The 25,297-nt window shown below is 39.0% G+C and overlaps 1 protein-coding gene across 2 annotated transcripts; it reads right to left on the bottom strand.

Moving 5' to 3' along the window:
* Positions 1-11,951: 11,951 nt before the first annotated feature.
* On the bottom strand, positions 11,952-24,696 carry LOC128210450 (coiled-coil domain-containing protein 57-like). 2 transcript variants are annotated; one of them, XM_052914808.1, is made up of 21 exons: positions 24,485-24,696; positions 21,738-21,892; positions 21,165-21,333; positions 20,878-20,999; positions 20,661-20,749; positions 20,291-20,448; positions 19,770-19,844; positions 19,391-19,591; positions 18,996-19,154; positions 18,593-18,755; positions 18,139-18,273; positions 17,581-17,752; positions 17,131-17,325; positions 16,818-16,855; positions 16,040-16,240; positions 15,431-15,490; positions 14,893-15,130; positions 14,401-14,603; positions 13,850-13,964; positions 13,358-13,537; positions 11,952-12,622 (listed from the first exon to the last, which is right to left on the bottom strand). In XM_052914808.1, the coding sequence occupies exons 1-21, from the start codon at positions 24,562-24,564 to the stop codon at positions 12,399-12,401; spliced, it is 3,132 nt and encodes a 1,043-aa protein (XP_052770768.1). In that variant the 5' UTR covers positions 24,565-24,696; the 3' UTR covers positions 11,952-12,398. The 2 variants fall into 2 exon arrangements, with proteins under 2 accessions (XP_052770768.1, XP_052770763.1); XM_052914803.1 differs by having other exon boundaries at positions 16,755-16,855; positions 24,485-24,695.
* Between the last annotated feature and the right edge of the window lie 601 nt (positions 24,697-25,297).

Here is a 25,297-nt window from a genome sequence, read left to right as displayed (position 1 = left end):
CTTAAATTCTTAATTGGCATGGTCATTTAAAAGAACTGAAAATCAATTAAACTTGTTTGATGTCACTTCCTAATAGCCAGTTATTTTACAATTATGGACACTGTTTATAGTACCCTACGATCGATCCCTAATTGACACATGACGCACACTCGATTGTCATCTCGTTAACGCATCAGGCACAAGATGCGTATTGTTGTAAAAACAAGATAATATAATTTTAAACACAACAACTGCCCTAAAGACTCAAGGTTTATATCATTATTTTTTGAAAAAAATAATCGAATATTCGAATACCGATTTTAACATTCGAACACTAAACGTTCGATCGAATATTCGAATATTCGTTTGCATCCCTAGTATTCAGTGACCCATTGGAAGACAGGCAGTATACAGTGGCCCAATGGTTAACAGGCGGTAAACAGAGGCCAAATGATTAAGACAGGCAGTATACAGTGGTCAATTGGTTAAGACAGATAGTATACTGTGGCCAAATGATTAAGACCGGCAGAATACAGTGGTCAATTGGTTAAGACAGATAGTATACAGTGGCCAAATGGTTTACATGCAGTATACAGTGCCTAATGGTAGACAGACAGTAAACAGTGTTTATGGTAGACAGGCAGTATACAGTGGCCAAATGGTTGAGACAGGCAGTATACAGTGGCCAAATGGTTGAGACAGGCAGTATACAGTGGCCAAATGGTAGACAGGCAGTATACAGTGGCCAAATGGTAGACAGGCAGTATGCAGTGGCCAAATGGTTTAGACAGAAGTATACAGTTGGCGAATGGTTAAGACAGACAGTATACAGTGGCCAAATGGTTGAGACAGACAGTATTCAGTGGCCATGGTAGACAGGCAGTGTACAGAGGCTAACTGGTAGACAGACAGTATTCAGTGACCCAATGGAAGACAGACAGTATACAGTTGCCCAATAGAAGACAAAACGTATACAGTGGCCAAATGGTTTACAGGCTAAATGATACACATGCAGTATACAGGGGCTCAATGGTCAACAGGCACAATACAGTGACCCAATGGTTTCGACAGGCGGTATACAGTGGCCCAATGGTTAACGGACAGTATACAGAGGCCAAATGATTAAGACAGGCAGTATACAGTGGCCAAATGGTTTAGACAGGCAATATACAGTGGCCAAATGGTTTACATGTAGTATACAGTGACCAAATGGTAGACAGACAATATACAGTGACCATATTAAACAGGCAGTATACAGTGGCCAAATGGTACACAGGCACTATACAGTGGACAAATGGTTTTGACAGACAGTATACAGTTGCCGAATGGTTTAGTCAGACAGTATACAGTGGCAAATGGTTGAGACAGACAGTATACTGTGACCATGGTAAACAGGTAGTGGACAGAGGCCAAATGGTAGACAGACAGTATACAGAGGCCAAATGGTTTACAGGCAGTATCTAGTGACCCAATGGTTAACAGGCAGTATATAGTGGCCATGGTAAACAGGAAGTGGACAGAGTCCAAATGGTAAACAGGCAGTATACAGTGGCAAAATGGTTGACAGGCATTATACAGAGGCCAAATGGTAGACAGGCAGTATACAGAGGCCAAATGGTTTACAGGCAGTATCTAGTGACCCAATGGTTAACAGAAAGTATACTGTGACCATGGTAAACAGGTAGTGGACAGTGGCCAAATGGTTGACAGGAAGTATACAGAGGCCAAATGGTAGACAGGCAGTATACAGCGGCCAAATGGTAGACAGGCAGTATACAGTGGCCAAGTGGTAGACAGGCAGTATACAGTGGTCAATTGGTTTAGACAGACAGTATACAGTTGCTGAATGGTTTAGACAGACAGCATACAGTGGCCAAATGGTTGAGACAGACATTATACAGTGGCCGAATGGTTTAGACAGACAGTATATAGTGGCCAAATGGCTGAGACAGGCAGTATACAGTGGTCAAATGATTTAGACCAGCAGTATACAGTGGCCAAATGGTTGAGACAGGCAGTATACAGTGGCTAAATGGTTTAGACAGGCAGTATTCAGTGGTCAAATGGTTCAGACAGGCAGTAATAAATGGTCAAATGGTTTACATGCAGTATACAGTGACCCAATGGTAGACAGACGGTATACAGAGGCCATGGTAGACAGGCAGTATACAGAGGCCAAATGGTAGACAGGCAGTATACAGTGGCCAAATGGTTGACAGACAGTATACAGTGGCCATGGTAGACAGGCAGTATACAGAGGCCAAATGGTAGACAGGCAGTATACAGTGGCCAAATGGTTGACAGACAGTATACAATGGCCAAATGGTAGACAGACAGTATACAGTGGTCATGGTAGACAGGCAGTATACACAGGCCAAATGCTAGACAGACAGTATACAGTGGCCATGGTAGACAGGTAGTGTACAGAAGTCAAATGGTAGACAGACAGTTTTCAGTGACCCAATGGAAGACATACAATATACAGTGGCCAAATGATTAAGACAGGCAGTATACAGTGATCAACTGGTTTAGACAGATAGTATACAGTGGCCACATGGTTTACATAATGAATACAGTGACCCAATGGTAGACAGGCAGTATACAGTGGTCAAATGGTTTAGACAGACAGTATACAGTTGCCGAATGGTTTAGACAGACAGCATAAAGTGGCCAAATGGTTTAGACAGAAAGTATACAGAGGCCATGGTAGACAGGCAGTATACAGTGGCCAAATGGTAGACAGGCAGTATAAATTAGCCGAATGGTTTGGGCAGACAGTACACACTTGCCAAATGGTTGAGACAGACAGTATACAGTGGCCATGGTAGACAGACAGTATACAGAGGCCATGGTAGACAGACAGTATACAGTGGCCAAATGGTAGACAGGCAGTATAAATTAGCCGAATGGTTTGGGCAGACAGTACACACTTGCCAAATGGTTGAGACAGACAGTATACAGTGGCCATGGTAGACAGGTAGTGTACAGAAGACAGAAGCCAAATGGTAGACAGACAGTATTCAGTGACCCAATGGAAGACAGACAGTATACAGTGGCCAAATGATTAAGACAGGCAGTAAACAGTGGTCATTTGATTTAGACAGATAGTATACAGTGGCCAAATGGTACACATGCAGAATACAGTAACCCAATGGTAGACAGGCAGTATACAGTGGCCAAATGGTTGACAGGCAGTATACAGTGGCCAAATGGTTTAGCCAGACAGTATACAGTTGCCGAATGGTTTAGACAGACAACATACAGTGGCCAAATGGTTGAGACAGACAGTATACAGTTGCCGAATGGTTTAGACAGAAGTATACAGTGGCCATGGTAGACAGACAGTATACAGTGGCCAAATGGTTGAGACAGACAGTATACAGTTGCCATGGTAGACAGGCAGTATACAGTGGCCAAATGGTTTAGATAGACAGTATACAGTTGCCGAATGGTTTAGACAGAAGTATACAGTGGCCATGGTAGATAGACAGTATACAGTGGCCAAATGGTTGAGACAGACAGTATACAGTTGCCGAATGGTTTAGACAGACAACATACAGTGGCCAAATGGTTGAGACAGACAGTATACAGTGGCCATGGTAGACAGGCAGTATACAGTGGCCAAATGGTTTAGATAGACAGTATACAGTTGCCGAATGGTTTAGACAGACAACATACAGTGGCCAAATGGTTGAGACAGACAGTATACAGTGGCCATGGTAGACAGGCAGTATACAGTGGCCAAATGGTTTAGATAGACAGTATACAGTTGCCGAATGGTTTAGACAGACAACATACAGTGGCCAAATGGTTGAGACAGACAGTATACAGTGGCCATGGTAGACAGGCAGTATACAGTGGCCAAATGGTTGAGACAGACAGTATACAGTGGCCATGGTAGACAGGCAGTATACAGTGGCCAAATGGTTGAGACAGACAGTATACAGTGGCCAAATGGTTGAGACAGGCAGTATACAGTGGCCAAATGGTTTAGATAGACAGTATACAGTTGCCGAATGGTTTAGACAGACAACATACAGTGGCCTAATGGTTGAGACAGACAGTATACAGTGGCCATGGTAGACAGGCAGTATACAGTGGCCAAATGGTTGAGACAGACAGTATACAGTTGCCGAATGGTTGAGACAGACAGTATACAGTTGCCAAATGGTTGAGACAGACAGTATACAGTGGCCATGGTAGACAGGCAGTATACAGTGGCCAAATGGTTGAGACAGACAGTATACAGTTGCCGAATGGTTTAGACAGACAACATACAGTGGCCTAATGGTTGAGACAGACAGTATACAGTGGCCATGGTAGACAGGCAGTATACAGTGGCCAAATGGTTGAGACAGACAGTATACAGTTGCCGAATGGTTGAGACAGACAGTATACAGTGGCCAAATGGTTGAGACAGACAGTATACAGTGGCCATGGTAGACAGACAGTATACAGTTGCCGAATGGTTGAGACAGACAGTATACAGTGGCCAAATGGTTGAGACAGACAGTATACAGTTGCCGAATGGTTGAGACAGACAGTATACAGTGGCCATGGTAGACAGACAGTATACAGTTGCCGAATGGTTGAGACAGACAGTATACAGTTGCCAAATGGTTGAGACAGACAGTATACAGTTGCCGAATGGTTGAGACAGACAGTATACAGTTGCCGAATGGTTGAGACAGACAGTATACAGTTGCCGAATGGTTGAGACAGACAGTATACAGTGGCCAAATGGTTGAGACAGACAGTATACAGTTGCCGAATGGTTGAGACAGACAGTATACAGTTGCCGAATGGTTGAGACAGACAGTATACAGTGGCCAAATGGTTGAGACAGACAGTATACAGTTGCCGAATGGTTGAGACAGACAGTATACAGTGGCCAAATGGTTGAGACAGACAGTATACAGTTGCCGAATGGTTGAGACAGACAGTATACAGTGGCCAAATGGTTGAGACAGACAGTATACAGTTGCCGAATGGTTGAGACAGACAGTATACAGTTGCCGAATGGTTGAGACAGACAGTATACAGTGGCCTAATGGTTGAGACAGACAGTATACAGTTGCCGAATGGTTTAGACAGACAACATACAGTGGCCTAATGGTTGAGACAGACAGTATACAGTGGCCAAATGGTTGAGACAGACAGTATACAGTTGCCGAATGGTTTAGACAGACAACATACAGTGGCCAAATGGTTGAGACAGACAGTATACAGTGGCCATGGTAGACAGGCAGTATACAGTGGCCAAATGGTTGAGACAGACAGTATACAGTTGCCGAATGGTTTAGACAGACAACATACAGTGGCCAAATGGTTGAGACAGACAGTATACAGTTGCCAAATGGTTGAGACAGACAGTATACAGTTGCCGAATGGTTTAGACAGACAACATACAGTGGCCAAATGGTTGAGACAGGCAGTATACAGTTGCCGAATGGTTGAGACAGACAGTATACAGTGGCCTAATGGTTGAGACAGACAGTATACAGTGGCCATGGTAGACAGGCAGTATACAGTGGCCAAATGGTAGACAGGCAGTATAAATTAGCCGAATGGTTTGGGCAGACAGTACACACTTGCCAAATGGTTGAGACAGACAGTATACAGTGGCCATGGTAGACAGACAGTATACAGTGGCCATGGCAGACAGGCAGTATACAGTGGCCAAATGGTAGACAGACAACATACAGTTGCCGAATGGTTGAGACAGACAGTATACAGTTGCCGAATGGTTTAGACAGACAACATACAGTGGCCTAATGGTTGAGACAGACAGTATACAGTGGCCATGGTAGACAGGCAGTATACAGTGGCCAAATGGTTGAGACTGACAACATACAGTGGCCAAATGGTTGAGACAGACAGTATACAGTTGCCGAATGGTTGAGACAGACAGTATACAGTTGCCGAATGGTTGAGACAGACAGTATACAGTTGCCGAATGGTTTAGACAGACAACATACAGTGGCCAAATGGTTGAGACAGACAGTATACAGTGGCCATGGTAGACAGGCAGTATACAGTGGCCAAATGGTTGAGACTGACAGTATACAGTTGCCGAATGGTTGAGACAGACAGTATACAGTTGCCGAATGGTTGAGACAGACAGTATACAGTGGCCAAATGGTTGAGACAGACAGTATACAGTTGCCGAATGGTTTAGACAGACAACATACAGTGGCCAAATGGTTGAGACAGACAGTATACAGTGGCCATGGTAGACAGGCAGTATACAGTGGCCAAATGGTTGAGACAGACAGTATACAGTGGCCTAATGGTTGAGACAGACAGTATACAGTTGCCGAATGGTTGAGACAGACAGTATACAGTTGCCGAATGGTTTAGACAGACAACATACAGTGGCCAAATGGTTGAGACAGACAGTATACAGTGGCCATGGTAGACAGGCAGTATACAGTGGCCAAATGGTTGAGACAGACAGTATACAGTTGCCGAATGGTTTAGACAGACAACATACAGTGGCCAAATGGTTGAGACAGACAGTATACAGTGGCCATGGTAGACAGGCAGTATACAGTGGCCAAATGGTTTAGATAGACAGTATACAGTTGCCGAATGGTTGAGACAGACAGTATACAGTGGCCTAATGGTTGAGACAGACAGTATACAGTGGCCTAATGGTTGAGACAGACAGTATACAGTGGCCAAATGGTTGAGACAGACAACATACAGTGGCCTAATGGTTGAGACAGACAGTATACAGTTGCCGAATGGTTGAGACAGACAGTATACAGTTGCCAAATGGTTGAGACAGACAGTATACAGTTGCCGAATGGTTGAGACAGACAGTATATAGTGGCCAAATGGTTGAGACAGACAGTATACAGTGGCCGAATGGTTGAGACAGACAGTATACAGTGGCCAAATGGTTGAGACAGACAACATACAGTGGCCAAATGGTTGAGACAGACAGTATACAGTTGCCGAATGGTTGAGACAGACAACATACAGTGGCCAAATGGTTGAGACAGACAACATACAGTGGCCAAATGGTTGAGACAGACAGTATATAGTGGCCAAATGGTTGAGACAGACAACATACAGTGGCCTAATGGTTGAGACAGACAGTATACAGTTGCCGAATGGTTTAGACAGACAACATACAGTGGCCAAATGGTTGAGACAGACAGTATACAGTTGCCAAATGGTTGGGACAGACAGTATACAGTGGCCAAATGGTTGAGACAGACAGTATACAGTTGCCGAATGGTTTAGACAGACAACATACAGTGGCCAAATGGTTGAGACAGACAGTATATAGTGGCCATGGTAGACAGACAGTATACAGTGGCCAAATGGTTTAGATAGACAGTATACAGTTGCCGAATGGTTTAGACAGACAACATACAGTGGCCTAATGGTTGAGACAGACAGTATACAGTGGCCATGGTAGACAGGCAGTGTACAAAGGCCAAATGGTAGACAGACAGTTTTCAGTGACCCAATGGAAGACAGACAGTATACAGTTGCCCAATAGAAGACAAAAAGTATACAGTGGCTAAACTGTTTAGACAGGCAGTATTCAGTGGTCAAATGGTTGAGACAGGCAGTATACAGATGCCAAATGGTTAACATGCAGTATACAGTGACCCAATGGTAGACAGACAGTATACAGTGACCATGGAAGACAGGCAGTATACAGTGGCCCAATGGTAGACAGGCAGTATACAGTGGCCAAATAGTAGACAGACAGTATACAGTGGCCAAATGGTTTAGACAGGCAGTATACAGTGGCCAAAGGACTGAGACAGGCAGTATACAGTGACCAAATGATTTAGACAGGCAGTATGCAGTGGCCCAATGGTTTAAAAAGGCAGAATTCAGTGGCTAAATGGTTTAGACAGGCAGTATACAGTGGCCAAATGGTTGGGACAGGCAGTAATAAATGGCCAAATGGTTCGCAAGCAGGCAGTTTTCAGGAACCAAATGGTAGACAGGCAGTATACAGTGGCTATATGGTTTAGACAGGCAGTATGCAGTGGCCCAATGGTTTAGAAAGGCAGTATACAGTGGCTAAATGGTTTAGACAGGCAGTATACGGAGGCCAAATGGTTGAGACAGGCAGTAATAAATGGCCAAATGGTTCACAGGCAGGCAGTTTTCAGGAACCAAATGGTAGACAGGCAGTATACAGTGGCTAAATGATTTGGACAGGTAGCATTCAGTGGCTAAATGGTTGAGACAGACCGTAAACAGTGACCAAATGGTTTAGACAGGCAGTATACAGTGGCTGAATGGTTGAGACAGACAGTATACAGTGACCAAATGGTTTAGACAGGTAGTATATAGTGGCCAAATGGTAGACAGGCATTATACAGTGGCCAAATGGTTTAAACAGGCAGTATACAGAGGTCAAATTATTAAGACAGGCAGTACCAATGGCTCAATTGTAGACAGGCAGTATACAGTGGCCAAACGGTATACAGGCGGTATACAGTGGCCAAATGGTAGACAGGCAGTATATGGTGGATAAATGGTAGACAGGCAGATGCAGTGGCCAAATGGTGGACAGGCAGTGGCCAAATTCTTAAGACAGACAGTATACAGTGGCCCAAATGTTTAGTCAGACAGTATACAGTGGCCCAGGGGTTAAGACAGACAGTATACAGGGGCACAATCGTTTAATGACAGAGGGACATTATACAAAGGCCAAAAAGTTCAGACAGGCAGTATATAGTGGCAAAATGGTTTGGACAGACAGTAAACAGTGACCCAATGTATCCATAAGCCAAATTGTTTAGACAGACAGTATATAGTGGCAAAATGGTTTGGGCAATCATCAGTATATAATGGCCTTATGGTTTATATAGACAGTATATAGTGGCTTAGTGGCAGACAGACAGTACACATAGGCTTAATGGTAGACATACAGTATACAGAAGCCAAATGGTTTGGGCAGACAGTATACAGTGGCTAAATGATAGACAGACAGTATAAATTAGCCAAATGGTTTGGGCAGACAGTACACAGAGGCGAAATGGTAGACAGGCAGTATACAGTGGCCTTATGGTTTAGACATGCAGTATGCAGTGGCCTTATGGTTTAGACAGGCAGTATACAGTAGCCTTATGGTTTAGACAGACAGTATACAGAGGCCTTATGGTTTAGACAGGCAGTATACAGTGGCGTTATGGTTTAGACATGCAGTATACAGTGGCCTTATGGTTTAGACAGACAGTATACAGTAGCCTTATGGTTTAGACAGGCAGTATACAGTAGCCTTTTGGTTTAGACATGCAGTATACAGTGGCCTTATGGTTTAGACAGGCAGTATACAGTAGCCTTATGGTTTAGACAGGCAGTATACAGTAGCCTTTTGGTTTAGACATGCAATATACAGTGGCCATATGGTTTAGACATGCAGTATACAGTAGCCTTATGGTTTAGACATGCAGTATACAGTAGCCTTATGGTTTAGACAGACAGTATACAGTAGCCTTATGGTTTAGACAGGCAGTATACAGTAGCCTTATGGTTTAGACATGCAGTATACAGTGGCCTTATGGTTTAGACATGCAATATACAGTAGCCTTATGGTTTAGACAGGCAGTATACAGCAGCCTTATGGTTTAGACATGCAATATACAGTAGCCTTTTGGTTTAGACATGCAATATACAGTGGCCATATGGTTTAGACATGCAATATACAGTGGCCATATGGTTTAGACATTCAATATACAGTGGCCATATGGTTTAGACATGCAATATACAGTGGCCTTATGGTTTAGACAGACAGTATACAGTGGTAAAATAGTAGACAGTAGTTTACAGTGGCCTTATGGTTTAGACAGGCAGTATACAGTGGTAAAATAGTAGACAGTAGTATACAGGGGCTTTATGGTTTAGACAGGCAGTATACAGTGGTAAAATAGTAGACAGTAGTAAACAGTGGCCTTATGGTTTAGACAGGCAGTATACAGTGGTAAAATAGTAGACAGTAGTATACAGTGGCCTTATGGTTTAGACAGGCAGTATACAGTGGTAAAATAGTAGACAGTAGTATACAGTGGCCTTATGGTTTAGACAGGCAGTATACAGTGGTAAAATAGTAGACAGTAGTATACAGTGGCCTTATGGTTTAGACAGGCAGTATACAGTGGTAAAATAGTAGACAGTAGTATACAGCGGCCTTATGGTTTAGACAGGCAGTATACAGTGGTAAAATAGTAGACAGTAGTAAACAGTGGCCTTATGGTTTAGACAGGCAGTATACAGTGGTAAAATAGTAGACAGTAGTATACAGTGGCCTTATGGTTTAGACAGGCAGTATACAGTGGTAAAATAGTAGACAGTAGTATACAGTGGCCTTATGGTTTAGACAGGCAGTATACAGTGGTAAAATAGTAGACAGTAGTATACAGTGGCCTTATGGTTTAGACAGGCAGTATACAGTGGTAAAATAGTAGACAGTAGTATACAGTGGCCTTATGGTTTAGACAGGCAGTTTTTCCGAGGGTAACTGCAGTGCTCTTTTAACACCTCTTATTTTTGCATTTTATATTATATATAAGTCTATTTGTTAAATACCTAAAATTATAATTCATACATTTAAGAAGTTTAAAATAAAAATATGAAGAAAAAAAGTTGATGAGATCATTTCCAAACAATAGCATTACTACAATGGAACCCACCATTGGTTTAGACATGCAATATACAGTGGCCATATGGTTTAGACATGCAGTATACAGTAGCCTTATGGTTTAGACATGCAGTATACAGTAGCCTTATGGTTTAGACAGACAGTATACAGTAGCCTTATGGTTTAGACAGGCAGTATACAGTAGCCTTATGGTTTAGACATGCAGTATACAGTGGCCTTATGGTTTAGACAGGCAGTATACAGTAGCCTTATGGTTTAGACAGGCAGTATACAGCAGCCTTATGGTTTAGACATGCAATATACAGTAGCCTTTTGGTTTAGACATGCAATATACAGTGGCCATATGGTTTAGACATGCAATATACAGTGGCCATATGGTTTAGACATTCAATATACAGTGGCCATATGGTTTAGACATGCAATATACAGTGGCCTTATGGTTTAGACAGACAGTATACAGTGGTAAAATAGTAGACAGTAGTTTACAGTGGCCTTATGGTTTAGACAGGCAGTATACAGTGGTAAAATAGTAGACAGTAGTATACAGGGGCTTTATGGTTTAGACAGGCAGTATACAGTGGTAAAATAGTAGACAGTAGTAAACAGTGGCCTTATGGTTTAGACAGGCAGTATACAGTGGTAAAATAGTAGACAGTAGTATACAGTGGCCTTATGGTTTAGACAGGCAGTATACAGTGGTAAAATAGTAGACAGTAGTATACAGTGGCCTTATGGTTTAGACAGGCAGTATACAGTGGTAAAATAGTAGACAGTAGTATACAGTGGCCTTATGGTTTAGACAGGCAGTATACAGTGGTAAAATAGTAGACAGTAGTATACAGCGGCCTTATGGTTTAGACAGGCAGTATACAGTGGTAAAATAGTAGACAGTAGTAAACAGTGGCCTTATGGTTTAGACAGGCAGTATACAGTGGTAAAATAGTAGACAGTAGTATACAGTGGCCTTATGGTTTAGACAGGCAGTATACAGTGGTAAAATAGTAGACAGTAGTATACAGTGGCCTTATGGTTTAGACAGGCAGTATACAGTGGTAAAATAGTAGACAGTAGTATACAGTGGCCTTATGGTTTAGACAGGCAGTATACAGTGGTAAAATAGTAGACAGTAGTATACAGTGGCCTTATGGTTTAGACAGGCAGTATACAGTGGCCTTATGGTTTAGACAGGCAGTATACAGTGGTAAAATAGTAGACAGTAGTGTACAGTGGCCAAATGGTACACAGACATCATACAGAGTCCAAATTAGTTCAACAGGAATATAACTGAGTACTGTTTTATTTTATGGTTGAAAGGGAAAAATGAAGATTTTTTTTGTACAAATGTTTATTTTATGATGAAACAAAAAGACAGAAAAAGACAGCTGGCGACATTTGGAAAACAATATATCACATAATTTTATCAAGTACTTTATCATGACATTTTCCTACAGAGTATGCTGAACTATAAACCTTGACAAAATGTCCTATCACAGACAGTTGTAAAGATACCTTCTTATTTTTCTAATGAGTTTAAACAATAAAATCAGTGCATACATGAACTAGTACATCAAATGGATGGACGATTTTTGCATTAATTAAACAGTAAAATGAGATTGCTTAACTTACATTACGCCACTAAATCAGTTTGAATTTACACTTCACAAAATACTCCTTCACTCTCTTCCATAAATATGCATGACCTTCATTGTACATGACCTTAACAGTGGGCAGTTGATTGGTAAGATGAATGCCACAAGGTGAGGTTATACATCAGCAGCGTGTGCTATCTGGCATTCTTATCCTCTTTGATGTTATAATTCCTTACAAGAGGTTTATTCTGCACTTTCTTAAATACGCGGCCCGAGGCCTTGTTGGACAGTTTTTTCTCCTGGCGGGGCCTCTGCTGCCCTGTGGGCCGCCCAGATAGGTAAATGTCTCCCTGCTCTTCATTTTCTGAGGTGCGGCTGTCACTAAGGAGGCTCTCCTTGCTGGCCTGGGTGGGCATTGCTGTAAGGTAGTGCAGTGGAGTTAGTGATAAACAAATTCACAAATGCAAAGGGCTCTACTTCTGAATTTTTCTCTCAAAGAAATTAAAATTGTATTTGGCAAAGTCTAAGTAAGTACTTTTTAATATCATTAAAGCTGTACTGAGTCAACAATATAAGATATTCAAAATATTTGGATTCTTTAAAGATGCACTCTTACCCCCAATTAAGATTTAAAACAATCAATACAATTGTTTTAACATATCAAAAAGGATGAATAAATATGGAAAGCATTGGTTCCTATGAAGGATACCGAGTTTAAATTGAAAGATAGGTGCAGAAAACACGACATTTCTCTCTGCACCGACATTTCTATCTTATGAGACAATAGTAGATCACAGTAAATCTTTTAGCATTCACAAATCATTTAATATTTTTGCATTTTCAGCTATTAAATACACGGTTACACGATATTAAATACACGGTTACAATCGTGTTATCAGTAATATAATCCATAACTGCATTATTAAGTTAGTAGTTAAAGGTCTATCACTCAAAATTTATGTTTGTTATACATGACTGTGTATGTATTGATTTTGAATAAGAGTGTCACTTAAGATATTGGTATATACATACTATTCATGTATACATTGCAGTTACAAAATCTCTCATTTATAGGGAAAATATAATGATGTGTGTCTGTTAGTGTGTGATGGGGATGATTCTGATGGTGGGTTGAGTATGGTACATTGCCCACCTCTTTGGTCCTGGGCTGTGAGACGGGGTGTGGGGGAGGGGCGACCGTCATCAAGCATGCGCCAGATCTCCTGGAGAGATTCCCCACCCACAGAGGACATCTCCACCCCCGGGATGCTGTACACAGTCTCTCCACCCTCTGTGTTCACACTCGCACGCACATCAAACTCAGTGTCAATAGCTGCAATACATGGTCTCTTATAACAAGTGGATAAACCTGTATATCTATTCCATTATGTAGTAATATAATTCATTACATATTAATTACATTTAGTAAATTTCTTCACAATGAAATTATTATTCAATTAGAGAATTCAAAATCAGAAAACTAAATCAGTGAATCATATACTAGATAAAGCAAGTTTAAGAAAACAATTCAGTGATACAAAAGTATTTTCAAGCCATTAAATTTACGTTTCATAATATCATAATGGCTTGGATAGATCAATAAAACTTTAACACTAAGCAACTGTGTTGTAAGCCAACAACTTACATTCCCGTAAGCGGCTGGGTTTCTTCAGTATGGATGGGGGTTTGTAATCGTCATCAGACATCGATGGCTGGTTCTCAACCTTTGGCCCAACAAACCTCTGTGCATATTGTAGCTCCTGTGCCAGAAATCAGGACATAGATTATGACATCACATAGTAGAAAACTATGTTACAGGAGGAAATCTGTGTGCATAACAAACATAACAAAATGTCACTACTGTACAATGAATATATGTGTGACCTTTGTCACAGTTTTAAGCTGCACCAGTTAGAAGAATGTGATTTATTGGGCCAATAAGCTCCGTTACTAGGCATGCAGGAAAATTGTCCCATGGTTAATCCCTGGATAGGCAACATACCTTTCTGAACCTGTGACACATCTATTGCTTTCCCATTTTTTAAAATGATTCATAATTATACACGCAATATGTAGTGATATATCTCTAATCAAGGAAAATACAATTGCTCAAAAATTCTGTGCCATTAATTGTTATAGAAAACAAACCAAGATACTTTAGTAGTGTACATATTTAGTACCCTCAAATGCAATTACCTGTCTGGTGAGCTCATATTGAAGCTTTTCCAGCTGGTTTAGTTTGTTGGCCACCTGGTCTGATGTCATCTTGGAGTTAGAAGAATCCATTTGCATGAGTTTGATTTGTTGAGTCACATGATCAACATTCCCTGATCTGATTGACTGCATCAGAGGTCTAGGAAGATGTTTCCCACTTGGTCCTATATTTATGTTTTCTACTCCTGTAAAAATGTAGAAATAAAAGGTAGAATATTTGTTTGAACACAGTTTGTTTTAAATTACAAGTATCATTTTTCAAGTGAACATCAAATTCATCATAAATCTGCTAAATGAACAGGTTATTCAAGTCATGAAGTTAAATGTCACAGCAAAGGAAACATATGCGGTCAGTTTAGGGATAGATCTCGGGAGCCACTGCTTACAAGTCAGGTTCTCTACTAACTGAACTAACTTGCCCCTCACATGAACACTGACCTTTTGTAAGTTACAACCATGCCACACCAAACTCACCTGCACGTTTGAGCTCTGCCCTCAGTTTGTTTCCCATCTCAATGAGCTGCTGTTTTTCCCGTGCCAGCTCTGTGATCTTCCTAGCTGCATTCTTCAGTTTCCCATGGAGGGCATGCACCTGGTTGCTGTGGCCAACAGCCCCACTGTCCCCACTCTCTGACCCTCCACCACCAGGGAATTGGGCCCCATGCTGCTTGAGGCTGAGGATCTCGCCCTGCAGTTGCTGGATCAATAACTCCTGTAACAAGCATTGATTAAGATATGAATTGGTTGTGAACATTGTAGGATTAAATTTTAAAATTGAAAACCAAATTCAAGGTCTTTAAATTATAAAACTACAGCAGTATGACATTTGATACACAAATATAATTCAATAGTATTTTTACTTCATTGAAATTGCAATTCTTCAATGTAAATGTACTCGTACGGTCTGTAGTACACTGTACACCATTTACGAATCATCTATGAGAATAAACTAGATACATACACATGTGTTGTGAATGTTATCAATAAAAGGAGAATAAAATCGTTACTTTACCTGTGCACCATAATTTATTGATGGCCTTTTCTCCGCTAATTGTAACTTCAGATTTGAAAGCTTAAAAATTCAAAGCAGAATATAATTAAAACAAACTGAAACAAAATATTTAAAAACAAAGATTATCAGAAATTTCAAAATTTTTATCAATACAAAAACTACACAATATTATTAACATTGCAATGAGCACCAAACTCTTTACTTAATAAATGGCATAGCCAAAAGTGAAATTTACTTTTATTGTTCTTAATTACTACAAACACCATTTTCTTTCATTATTTGCCTACCAGAATATATAATGGCATTTAATTATAGTTAAAAATTATGTGAACAGTATGCTTAAGTTGTGTCATTTCAGAATTAATGTTTGATTAGGATGGGTGAACATACTAAAGTTTCAAAACAGTGAAAAATATCAAATTGCAGTTTTCACTGTTTCACAATTACAGTTGTATTTCACTGACAAATCTCTACAAACCACTGAAAAGCATGCAATACCATTGTACTTAACAAATATCTAGCTAAGGAAACAAGAACTTTTTGATAAACAAGCAACAATTCAAAGCCATCTCAATGACCAAGTACATCATCTTTTCTGCCTCCAGTTACCTCCTGTTGGAGACTTGTGGCCTCCATGTTGCGTTCAAGGTTGCTACGGTAATACTCATCCGCCTCCTTCCTCGCCTCCAACAGCTGGAGTTCAAGGTCGGAGATTTTCTGTCTGAGACTGGTAAGCTCCGTCTGACTGCGCCTTGTGAGAGCTCCCAGCTCATACTGAAGCTGCTCAACCTCCACCTGCCGTTCCCGCTGCTGTAAAATAACAACAGAAATAATTGCAATATATAAATTGATTGTATTTTACACTAGATTGAATTGCCCCATCAATCCACATTTGTGAACTAGAGCTATCACTAAGGGAAACCACCATTTAGGCCTGACATTGACAATTCAATGGTAAAATTGTATGGTTTGGTTACAAAAGAAATCAGATGTACAATGGCCATTTTGTTATATTTTGCACTGATAAATGCAACAAAAGCGTGTTAAACCATAACATGTAAATGTTCAAAATGTCAAGAAGTTTCAACAAATTTCAAATGATTAAAGTCATAAGTTCTAAAAGAGTTAAGACAGTGTGATATGACTGCATACAGCAATCAACCATCTGTCGCATACCCTTGCTCAACGATAAAATATAATAAACATTCATCAATCCTTAAAAAAATTATATGAACAACTGAATTAAGTATTTCTGTATTTTTAAAAAGGGATATGAAATGTCCAAATAATAACACTCTTGAGTAATTCAAAGAAAATGTGATACCAGTTTGTTATTGTTTTCCCGAGTTTTCTCCTGGTAGAGTATATTTGCCTGCTGTTTTTTTACCTGGGCTGATAGTTCCACTTTCTCCGCCCGCAGAGACCCTGAAATGGTCCATGCAAGAATAATACTGGTACTACAGAATGCAGTAAATGACAAGCAAGTCTAAGCATGTGTTAATGTTTATGTTAAGATTCATGTAAAATGAGTAAAGATTTATATAACAAGAAATTTTGAACACAAATGTAAATTTTTAAGACTTTAAAAATTTAATAGAATACAAATATCTCCTGGAAAACTTGCTATTTCAAACACTATTACATTGTCTTTCAATTTTATTAAAATAATGAATAAAATAAATTAGTCATTGAACACCTACCAATGAGGTCATTGAGAGACTGGATGTGGTTTTTCACAAGGAAGTTGTCCTTCACCTCTGACATGACCTCGTCCTGGTTGCTAGGCAATGGAGCTGGAATTCGCCCAAACCTGTGAGCAACATCTTTATCACTTTCGAGGTCACGAACATGCTTGCGCAACTTGTGACACTCTGCCTCCAGGTCCAACACATAATCTGATGGGGATGAATGAATGTAAACAAATAGAATGGGATTGCTATAATTTTTGTGTAATAATATATGTTTTTTCCGAGGGTAACTGCAGTGCTCTTTTAACACCTCTTATTTTTGCATTTTATATTATATATAAGTCTATTTGTTAAATACCTAAAATTATAATTCATACATTTAAGAAGTTTAAAATAAAAATATGAAGAAAAAAAGTTGATGAGATCATTTCCAAACAATAGCATTACTACAATGGAACCCACCATTGGCCACCTTTCCACTGGTTCCCATTTTCTCCCTTTCTGTGGGCACCCCAGTGCCCAGCTGCTCCATCTGTGCCCGCATTTCCCGCACAACTTGCTTGAGACTTGCATTCTGTTCCTCCAGACTTGTGTAATCCTCCCGACTCACAACTGCTGAACGCTCAACCTCCACCTGTGTTTTGAGAATCAGGGAATAATAAACTCTAATAATGCACCAAAGTCTACAATCATGAACACAAATGTTGTGCTTCCAATAGATACTGAACAAAGGCCTATATGATTAAAGCAGAAAGGTCAAATAATGTTTTTAAAATAAATATAATTGTTTCATATCTGCAATATCAATTAACTTGATGAATAAATTTGATTACTTGCAAAGCTGGCATGACAAGAAATAAAATTAAAAAGCATTAAGCTACAATGAATAATAAAAAAACTAAAAAATGCTGAACCAAAAAAAGTTAAAATTTATTTATTTATGCATACTGAAAAAGTCTCAAAACTTCCATGGCCAGTCACTTCCTCATGTCCTGTGGTACGTGCATCAGCTCTACTAACCTGCATGTTTTTGTCTAGCTGGATGTCATGCTGTTTGAGCGTGGCCAGACACTGTTCTCTCACAGTCTGTAGTACATGTATCAGCTTTTCCCGCTGCTCCAGCTCACGGCTCTTTTGCTTCACACTTGCTTGGGCCTGTCAATAGAAGGTTTCATGTGGCACCACACTTACAAAATGGTTCAATGTATGCAATGTCCATGAGCTGTCTAGACTCAAAGTCATATTAATAGAATTGGCATTGTGGTCTTCATTAAAGGTAATTGGCAAGGCAATACATAATAACAGTACATTACCTACTATCATACATGTATTACAAACATCTTAATCTGCAGACTAGTAGTAGTAGATATACTACTTATCTAATTTGTAAAGGTTTATGATATAAAGGAAAACACAATAGATCTTCAAGATTCTGAAGAAGCTATTATCAACCAACAGTATGCGTAGTCAATACCTCATCCCTTGCTTTAGTGAGTTTCCTGACTAGGTCCTCTGACTGCTCGTAGGTCTGGCGCTCGAGACCCTCGTGTCGTCGCTGCCAATCTAGCTCCATCTGGGTCTTGCTACGCTCAAGTGCCGACTCACGCTCTATGGCTGACGCAAGTTCCTTCTTATATCTACATATATAAAGAAAGGTTTTGTCTTTCAAAATAATATTAAATGTACTTTTAATAAAAATGGTTTCATAATTCATAAAATTCATGGGTGCTTCATTGTTTCTTAATAACTGCAGGAATATAAAATGTATTTAAAAAGTAAACATTTAACAAATCTTTACTGCACTTGTATCAATCATTACTTTTTATTAAGTTACACTTATTTCTTGAATCTAAGATAAATACGTAGTCCTTTATTACCTCTCTATGTCTTCCTTCTTCTGTATGATTTCCTGGCGTAGTTTGTCCTCATTTTCTCTTAGTGCCTGTACTTCCAGGTTCTGGCCAACCTGATCACGCGACACGGACGACAACTGGCGGTCACAACGCTCCTTCATGGCGTGCAATTCCTCTTGTAGTCTAAAAAACGAACAATGACTAGAAAATGTGACTGTGTAAAACACAACAAACTTTTATTTTTAACATAATTTTATCTTTTACGTAACTCATAATCTAATTTTCATCAAGTATAAACATAGAATATTAAACTAAGGTAAATTAGGTTTAACGTTATTAATTTTAGCTTTCCTTTTGCTTTTCCAAATATTACTTTAGTAATATAATCAGGGTGAATACAAAACTAGATGAGAGCTAACTTCTTCATGGCAGTGGTTTTTTCCTTCTCCGTGTCCTGTGCAGCCCACTGCAGTTTGCGTATCTCCACGGCCCTATCCTCCAATTGAGACTGAAGCTCTCGCACCTGGCCCACCAGCTCTGACTCACGCCCAGCAAACGATTCCCGCGCCGCTGATAGGGCAGCCTCCTTTTCACGACAGTAGCTGTCTAACTCAGCATGCCTAAAAATAAGCTACAAATTAAGATCATTTCTAATTACTTATGAGATAACAAGCACTATACTGGACTAGAAACAGGATCTATTGTATTACTTTTTACTGGCTTATGTTACCCTTTTAATCATCCAACACCATTTCTTTTAATATAAGATCTTTGTAATTTACTACTCCATGTACATACTTTCTTTTGTACTCTTCATCCTGCCTCTTAGCTGCCAAATCTTTCTGGTGGATCTGGTTCTCCAAGTCTGAAATACTACAAACAAACAAGATTTACAAGTTTGTATTAAACAATGATTCCCAATGGTGTCATGTTAATGATAGGAGAAGAATGATAAAGTACCATACAAAATAAAAGTTTCTTACAAACATGTTATACATGTAAGAGCATTTTGCAAAATAAGAAACCTTAACGAAAACTGAGTGACTATAGCCTGTTTCTAAAAAGTGATGTAAGGTCTAATAGCTTGGCTTCAAAACAAACAAAAGCAGTCTGTAGAAATATGTATTAATATGTATAAAAAAATCCTTCTCCTGAACCCTCTGTCTCTTCTCAGCCTCACTGTACCCTGATTAACTTTCTGTTTCCCCTCCCTGTGCCACTCAATGTACCTATAATGCTTTATCTGTTATTCCTACTCTGCCTTTAGTGCCTTCTCCAAGGCCCTCTGCCTACCCGAGATTAAGCCCTACCCCATGTACCTGGCATCTTTCATGGCCCTTTGGTCCTGTAGTTCCCATTCCTTCTGCTTAAGAGCCTTCTCCAGGGCCCGCTGTCCCCCCTCGGCCTCACTATATTCCTGACCTACTTTCTGTTCTGCAGCTCTTGATAACTCCAGCTCCTTTCCCAACAACTTGGCCTGCAATCAAGAACCTATCAATTTAAACTACCATAATTTAACAGACTACCTGTAAACATTAAACTTTACATCATTTTGTCACAAAACCTTTTTCTGAAAATGGTCTTTCATTCCTATTGATTATTTAAAATTATATTGTGTAAGAAGATGTTTTTTTATATCAGCAAAACATGTGAACATGTAGGTGTTAAATAAACAAAAGTGAAACAAACCTTGAGTTCATATTCTAGCACTTTAGCACTCATCTCATCAGCCTGAATGCGGAATTCATGTTCTCTTTTCCGCATTGCTTCCTCATATTCTAAAAACATGAATGTTGTCTATATATGCACAGACCTAAAAACTGTATACAAAGATCAAATACCTCATGGACAGAAAATCAGTTTTCATACTAATTTTAGTGCTTTAAAAAAACATGTGATGAAATACCTGTGGTGATTTCCCGTTTCTGAGCGTCCATCTCCTCCTGTAGTTCTGTGAGCTGGCGCTGCAGTTTCCGCTTGAATGACTCATACTCCTTTCTCTCCTCTTGGACCTCTCCATCTTTTGAGCTGCAAATCGGAGCATACAGGTAAGAGTAAAGTTTTAACCCTGGAAAGGATGAAGGCAAACTTGCCTGTATTTAAAATTACATTGACAACAGGGTTTGAATTCATGACAAAGCCTGACACAACATGTTTAAACTTAAACTAAAGAAATACGATTTCCTTTCTTACCTTCTGTAAGTATCAATTTCAGCCTGTTTCTCCCTTAGCCTGGCCTGATAGTGCAACTGTAGCTCTTCTCTTGATTTTCCTTCACAATTCAACTGTGTCTTCAAGTCATCAATAGCTATCTTACACTCACTCACTTCTGCATTCTTTGTATTCAACTGGGCCTTCAGGTCTAAGGAAATACAATGTCAGTTAAAATAAGCCAATCAGTACTGGGTATTTAAAAGCTCATGAAAAACTTATTTATCATCTATCAGCGTTTATTTTCATGATAGTTAATGTTATTATATCCCTTTTTACATCAATTAAAATTCATACTGTCATTTGAATTTTTCAGTAATCAGTTGAATTTTGGCAGAAAAATGTTTGAAAGTTTTCCTAAACTAGTAAATACAACATTAAAACTCAGTTGCATATAGCAATGTGCCACAGGCTCCATAATTCATAATGTACATTTGCAATCTAGATGTATCACTAACTAGTCAGCTTAGTATAATACTGGTTGAGTACCTACAGCCACCTTTTAAACTGAATACCAACATAATGAACATGTGGTAACAAAAATTATTCTGTTACCTGCAAATGAAGCATCGTATCTGTCCAGCTCTGTATCTCGTTCCTCGAGAAGTCTCAGGTTGTACTTGAAGTCTTCCTTCAGCTTCAGGAACTTGCCTCTCTCCTCAGTTAACTGTCGGTCCTTCTCCTGACATGCTTGCTCCAGGGTCTCGATTCTAAGATGCAGGTTCAAAGTTGATACTGATATTTTACTTTGACAGTAAAGGAAAACCAAAATAAACTTAAGATGTATTCAGTATTGGTAAAATTTCTGTTCTGTTACAATGATTAAATTCTGTCACAGACTAAGAAAAGTGTGCAAGGGGACCATTCAGGTCCCATCTTAAGTTGCTTATAGTAGAATTAAGCTAAGCTCACTATTTTTGTTTCAGTATAGTTTGTGTAAAATTTACAATCTGAAGAGTTATTGGACTTAAAATGGAAATTATCTGTATGTTTATCACGATAAAATATTTTTATTTAAAAAAATCAAGGCTAAGTTAAAGATTTGGCTTAATGAAATAAGCCACTTAAGCTTGTTATGCTTAAGAACTTTTGAGAAATGGGAGCCTGGTGATCAAACATAGGATTGCCTGTTTGCATGTCAGGTGCTAACTGGCCATGACAACCTACATACTTATGTTCTGTTGTTCAAGTGGCAACGTGACAAACATATAACAACCAAAATATATTCTTTATACAGGTTAAAAATCTGCTATACATACAGTGAAACCACTGATGAGCCACTGCAATTTCCCGTTAACTAAACTTACCGGGTATCCATGACATGAGTTAGATATTTAACAGCCTTTTGCTTTAATCCTATCCTTAATACCTTTCACATCTTATGTGTGTACTGTATTAAACTAACTCAAAATAACTTATCATTGGACTCACAGTGTTCAAGTTTTATATCTATTTCTAGACTTTTTAAGTATACTATCAGACACAATCAATTTCTTCTGTTTCTACTCATTCCATGTGTGGTCTAAGTATTACTTGTATTTAAATTTCTGAAAATGTTCAAAAAGACTAACAACAAAAACAGCTAAAACATAAATGAAACTCCAAAAAAGAATTGAAACAAGGAGGTAAACTCAACAAAAGCACTGCATATGGATGTTGAGGAGCATAGTTAAAGAGATATTTATGCCTCAGGGTTTTCAATCAGCAGAAGTAGACATATCATATGTCTGGAAAATCCCAAAATACATCCCTAGAATTTAACCCCAAGTGTTTTTCAACATCCTGAAAATGCATTCAAAAGATTACCAGTCAATTTCTGAGAAACTCTCAATGCATACATTGCGAAATATTAAATAATAATGTGTGTAGGCAGAGGACAATCATTACTACAAAAGGGTGCGCTCATATTCAACTGCAGATGAAAGTTTGTCAACGACTGCCAAATGTGCCACAGATTTTTTTAAATCCAACTTTATTATATACGGAGTGAGGCAAATCAGCTCCTTACCAAATCGGCCTACTACGAAATCAGACCCTGAGACATTTCAGAAAATTTCATTACAAACAATTAAATAAAACAAAATTATTAAATGATGATTGGTTTCTGACAGATGACAGTGTATAAATGAAGACATGGGGAATTTTAAGGCCAATAGAGCCTGAACAGGAGCTATAAAGGATGCAAACGTTTAAGCAATGACGACGACACTTGAATAAAATCCAAAACATTGATGAGTTTCTGACATAGGAGAAAAAATACAACCTCCAAAACTGGCAACAGGAGCGGCAATAACACAATATGAAAGTTATGATGCTGGCAACTAACATAAACAAGGACTATAATGACGTAAAAATAAGAAATATCAACAAAGAGAGACTAAAAATCATGTTGATATAAGATGGAAAATTGTGGAAAATTACGAAGGAAGGGGTATATGACAACAATGGCAGGCTAAAGCCAATAACAAAACATAAAATAAGTGACAGATTTGGAAACAATGGTGATTGTTGTATAACAACAGTGATGTAGACCAGGACAATGGGAAAAACGTGGCAAGAGTACTGTCAATGATCATAATGGGAAGGGTATACAACAGGGCCTTAAGTAAGGTAATGACTAAGGTAGGAGTTACAACAGTGACTGAAGAGTTAACAGCAGCATAACAACAGCCACAGAAAGGATAGCAGGGGCAACAGGTATGCTTGCAGCAAAAGTATAAACAATGGCGTTAGAATGTAAACAACAGCGATCAAAAGAGTATCAACAGGAGCAGGAGTTTACAAAGGGGCAAAGTAAGAACAACTGTTACGGGAGGGGTAACATCATTGACTGAAGAGTAAACAGCAGGTTTACTACAGCAACAGGAAGAGAATCAGCAACAAACTTTGAGGCAAAAGTGTAAACAATGATACAAGAAGTGTATACAATGTCAATGAGAAGGGTATCAATGACAGAAATAGACACCAGGAAACATAACAAATTTGGGATGGGTTACAACGTCCACAGATTTGTCAACAATGACAATTACTCATTTACAGTGTAATCAAAAGTAATTGGAGGGATGACATCAAAGGGAATTAAGGAGTCAACAATGGGGTAACAAAATACAAATAATAAATGTCATTGTACCATATATGCGCTCTTAAACAAAGTTCCTTGAACATTTCGTAAAATTCGACATTGAATATTGCAAAATTTCTGAATTGGGTTTTGTTCAAACTCCTGATACTGGAGTAAAGAATAAGTTTGATTCCTATGTTGCTACTATATCTTGAAGTGAAGATACAAAAAAAGTAAAAACCTATGTTCCGTTATATCTTTCCATTCTCTTTCTTTTTGTGCAGCAATTTCACGCCATTGGTCAGATTTTACCTCGGCCATATTTGCAATACTTCATTTGTCTTATCTATTTCAAGAAGGTGTCTAATTGTATGATTAATTTATTGACATTTCTTGTTTTAACTTGAGCGCTTTCCTCCATTTGTAAACAAATCATCATGGTCGCTCAGACGCTCATGAGAATAATCAAAAGGCTATACACAACTATTAATTTTCAATTTCTAGATTAATGTTATGTTACAATCGTGGTAGAAATCGTTACTCAAATTGTGCCTTTCAATATAAGGTCTATATTACTATTAGGGCATTTGTCGATACACAGTAAAAAAATCAAATAATGTTACATGATAGTTCTTGTTCAAATCTGTGACTTAAAACCTCTGGCAGTTTCATAAAGCTTCAAGTCTGTGTACATGTATGTTCAAGACAAAGATTCAATGATCTAACCACTAGTCTAGCCTCTTGATTCTTGACCTTGGTGTAGCCTGGTTCCAGCAAGCGCAGAGTAAAACACAGTACCCAAATTTCATTAAAATCATTCATGGGGTATATAAGGGCACACAAAATAAAGGCTCAATCCTGAGCAAGTGACTTTTATAAAAAAAGGACATGTGGCTTTAGCTTTACAGAAATCATTTATCATTAAAGGGGTTCTAGAGTTATCAAGCAGAACTAGCTACTCGCATAAGCTGCCTTAACACCAACTTTCATAACTGTTCATCAATTCTTTCTTAAGTTATTGGGGGGAATCCATTTTTATTATTATTAGTAGTGA

This window comes from Mya arenaria, chromosome 2, assembly GCF_026914265.1.
Source record: "Mya arenaria isolate MELC-2E11 chromosome 2, ASM2691426v1".
Taxonomy (NCBI): Eukaryota; Metazoa; Mollusca; class Bivalvia; order Myida; family Myidae; genus Mya; species Mya arenaria.
This window is presented reverse-complemented; position numbering and strand designations above follow the sequence as displayed.

Coding starts and splice junctions, on each gene's coding strand:
- LOC128210450 (XM_052914803.1), bottom strand. CDS start 24,564: ATGGCCGAGGTAAAATCTGACCAATGGCGTGAAATTGCTGCACAAAAA. Junction 19,592..19,769: donor GATGAAGAGTACAAAAGAAA/GTATGTACATGG, acceptor GCTTATTTTTAG/GCATGCTGAGTTAGACAGCT. Junction 15,491..16,039: donor CCACAAGTCTCCAACAGGAG/GTAACTGGAGGC, acceptor TGAATTTTTAAG/CTTTCAAATCTGAAGTTACA.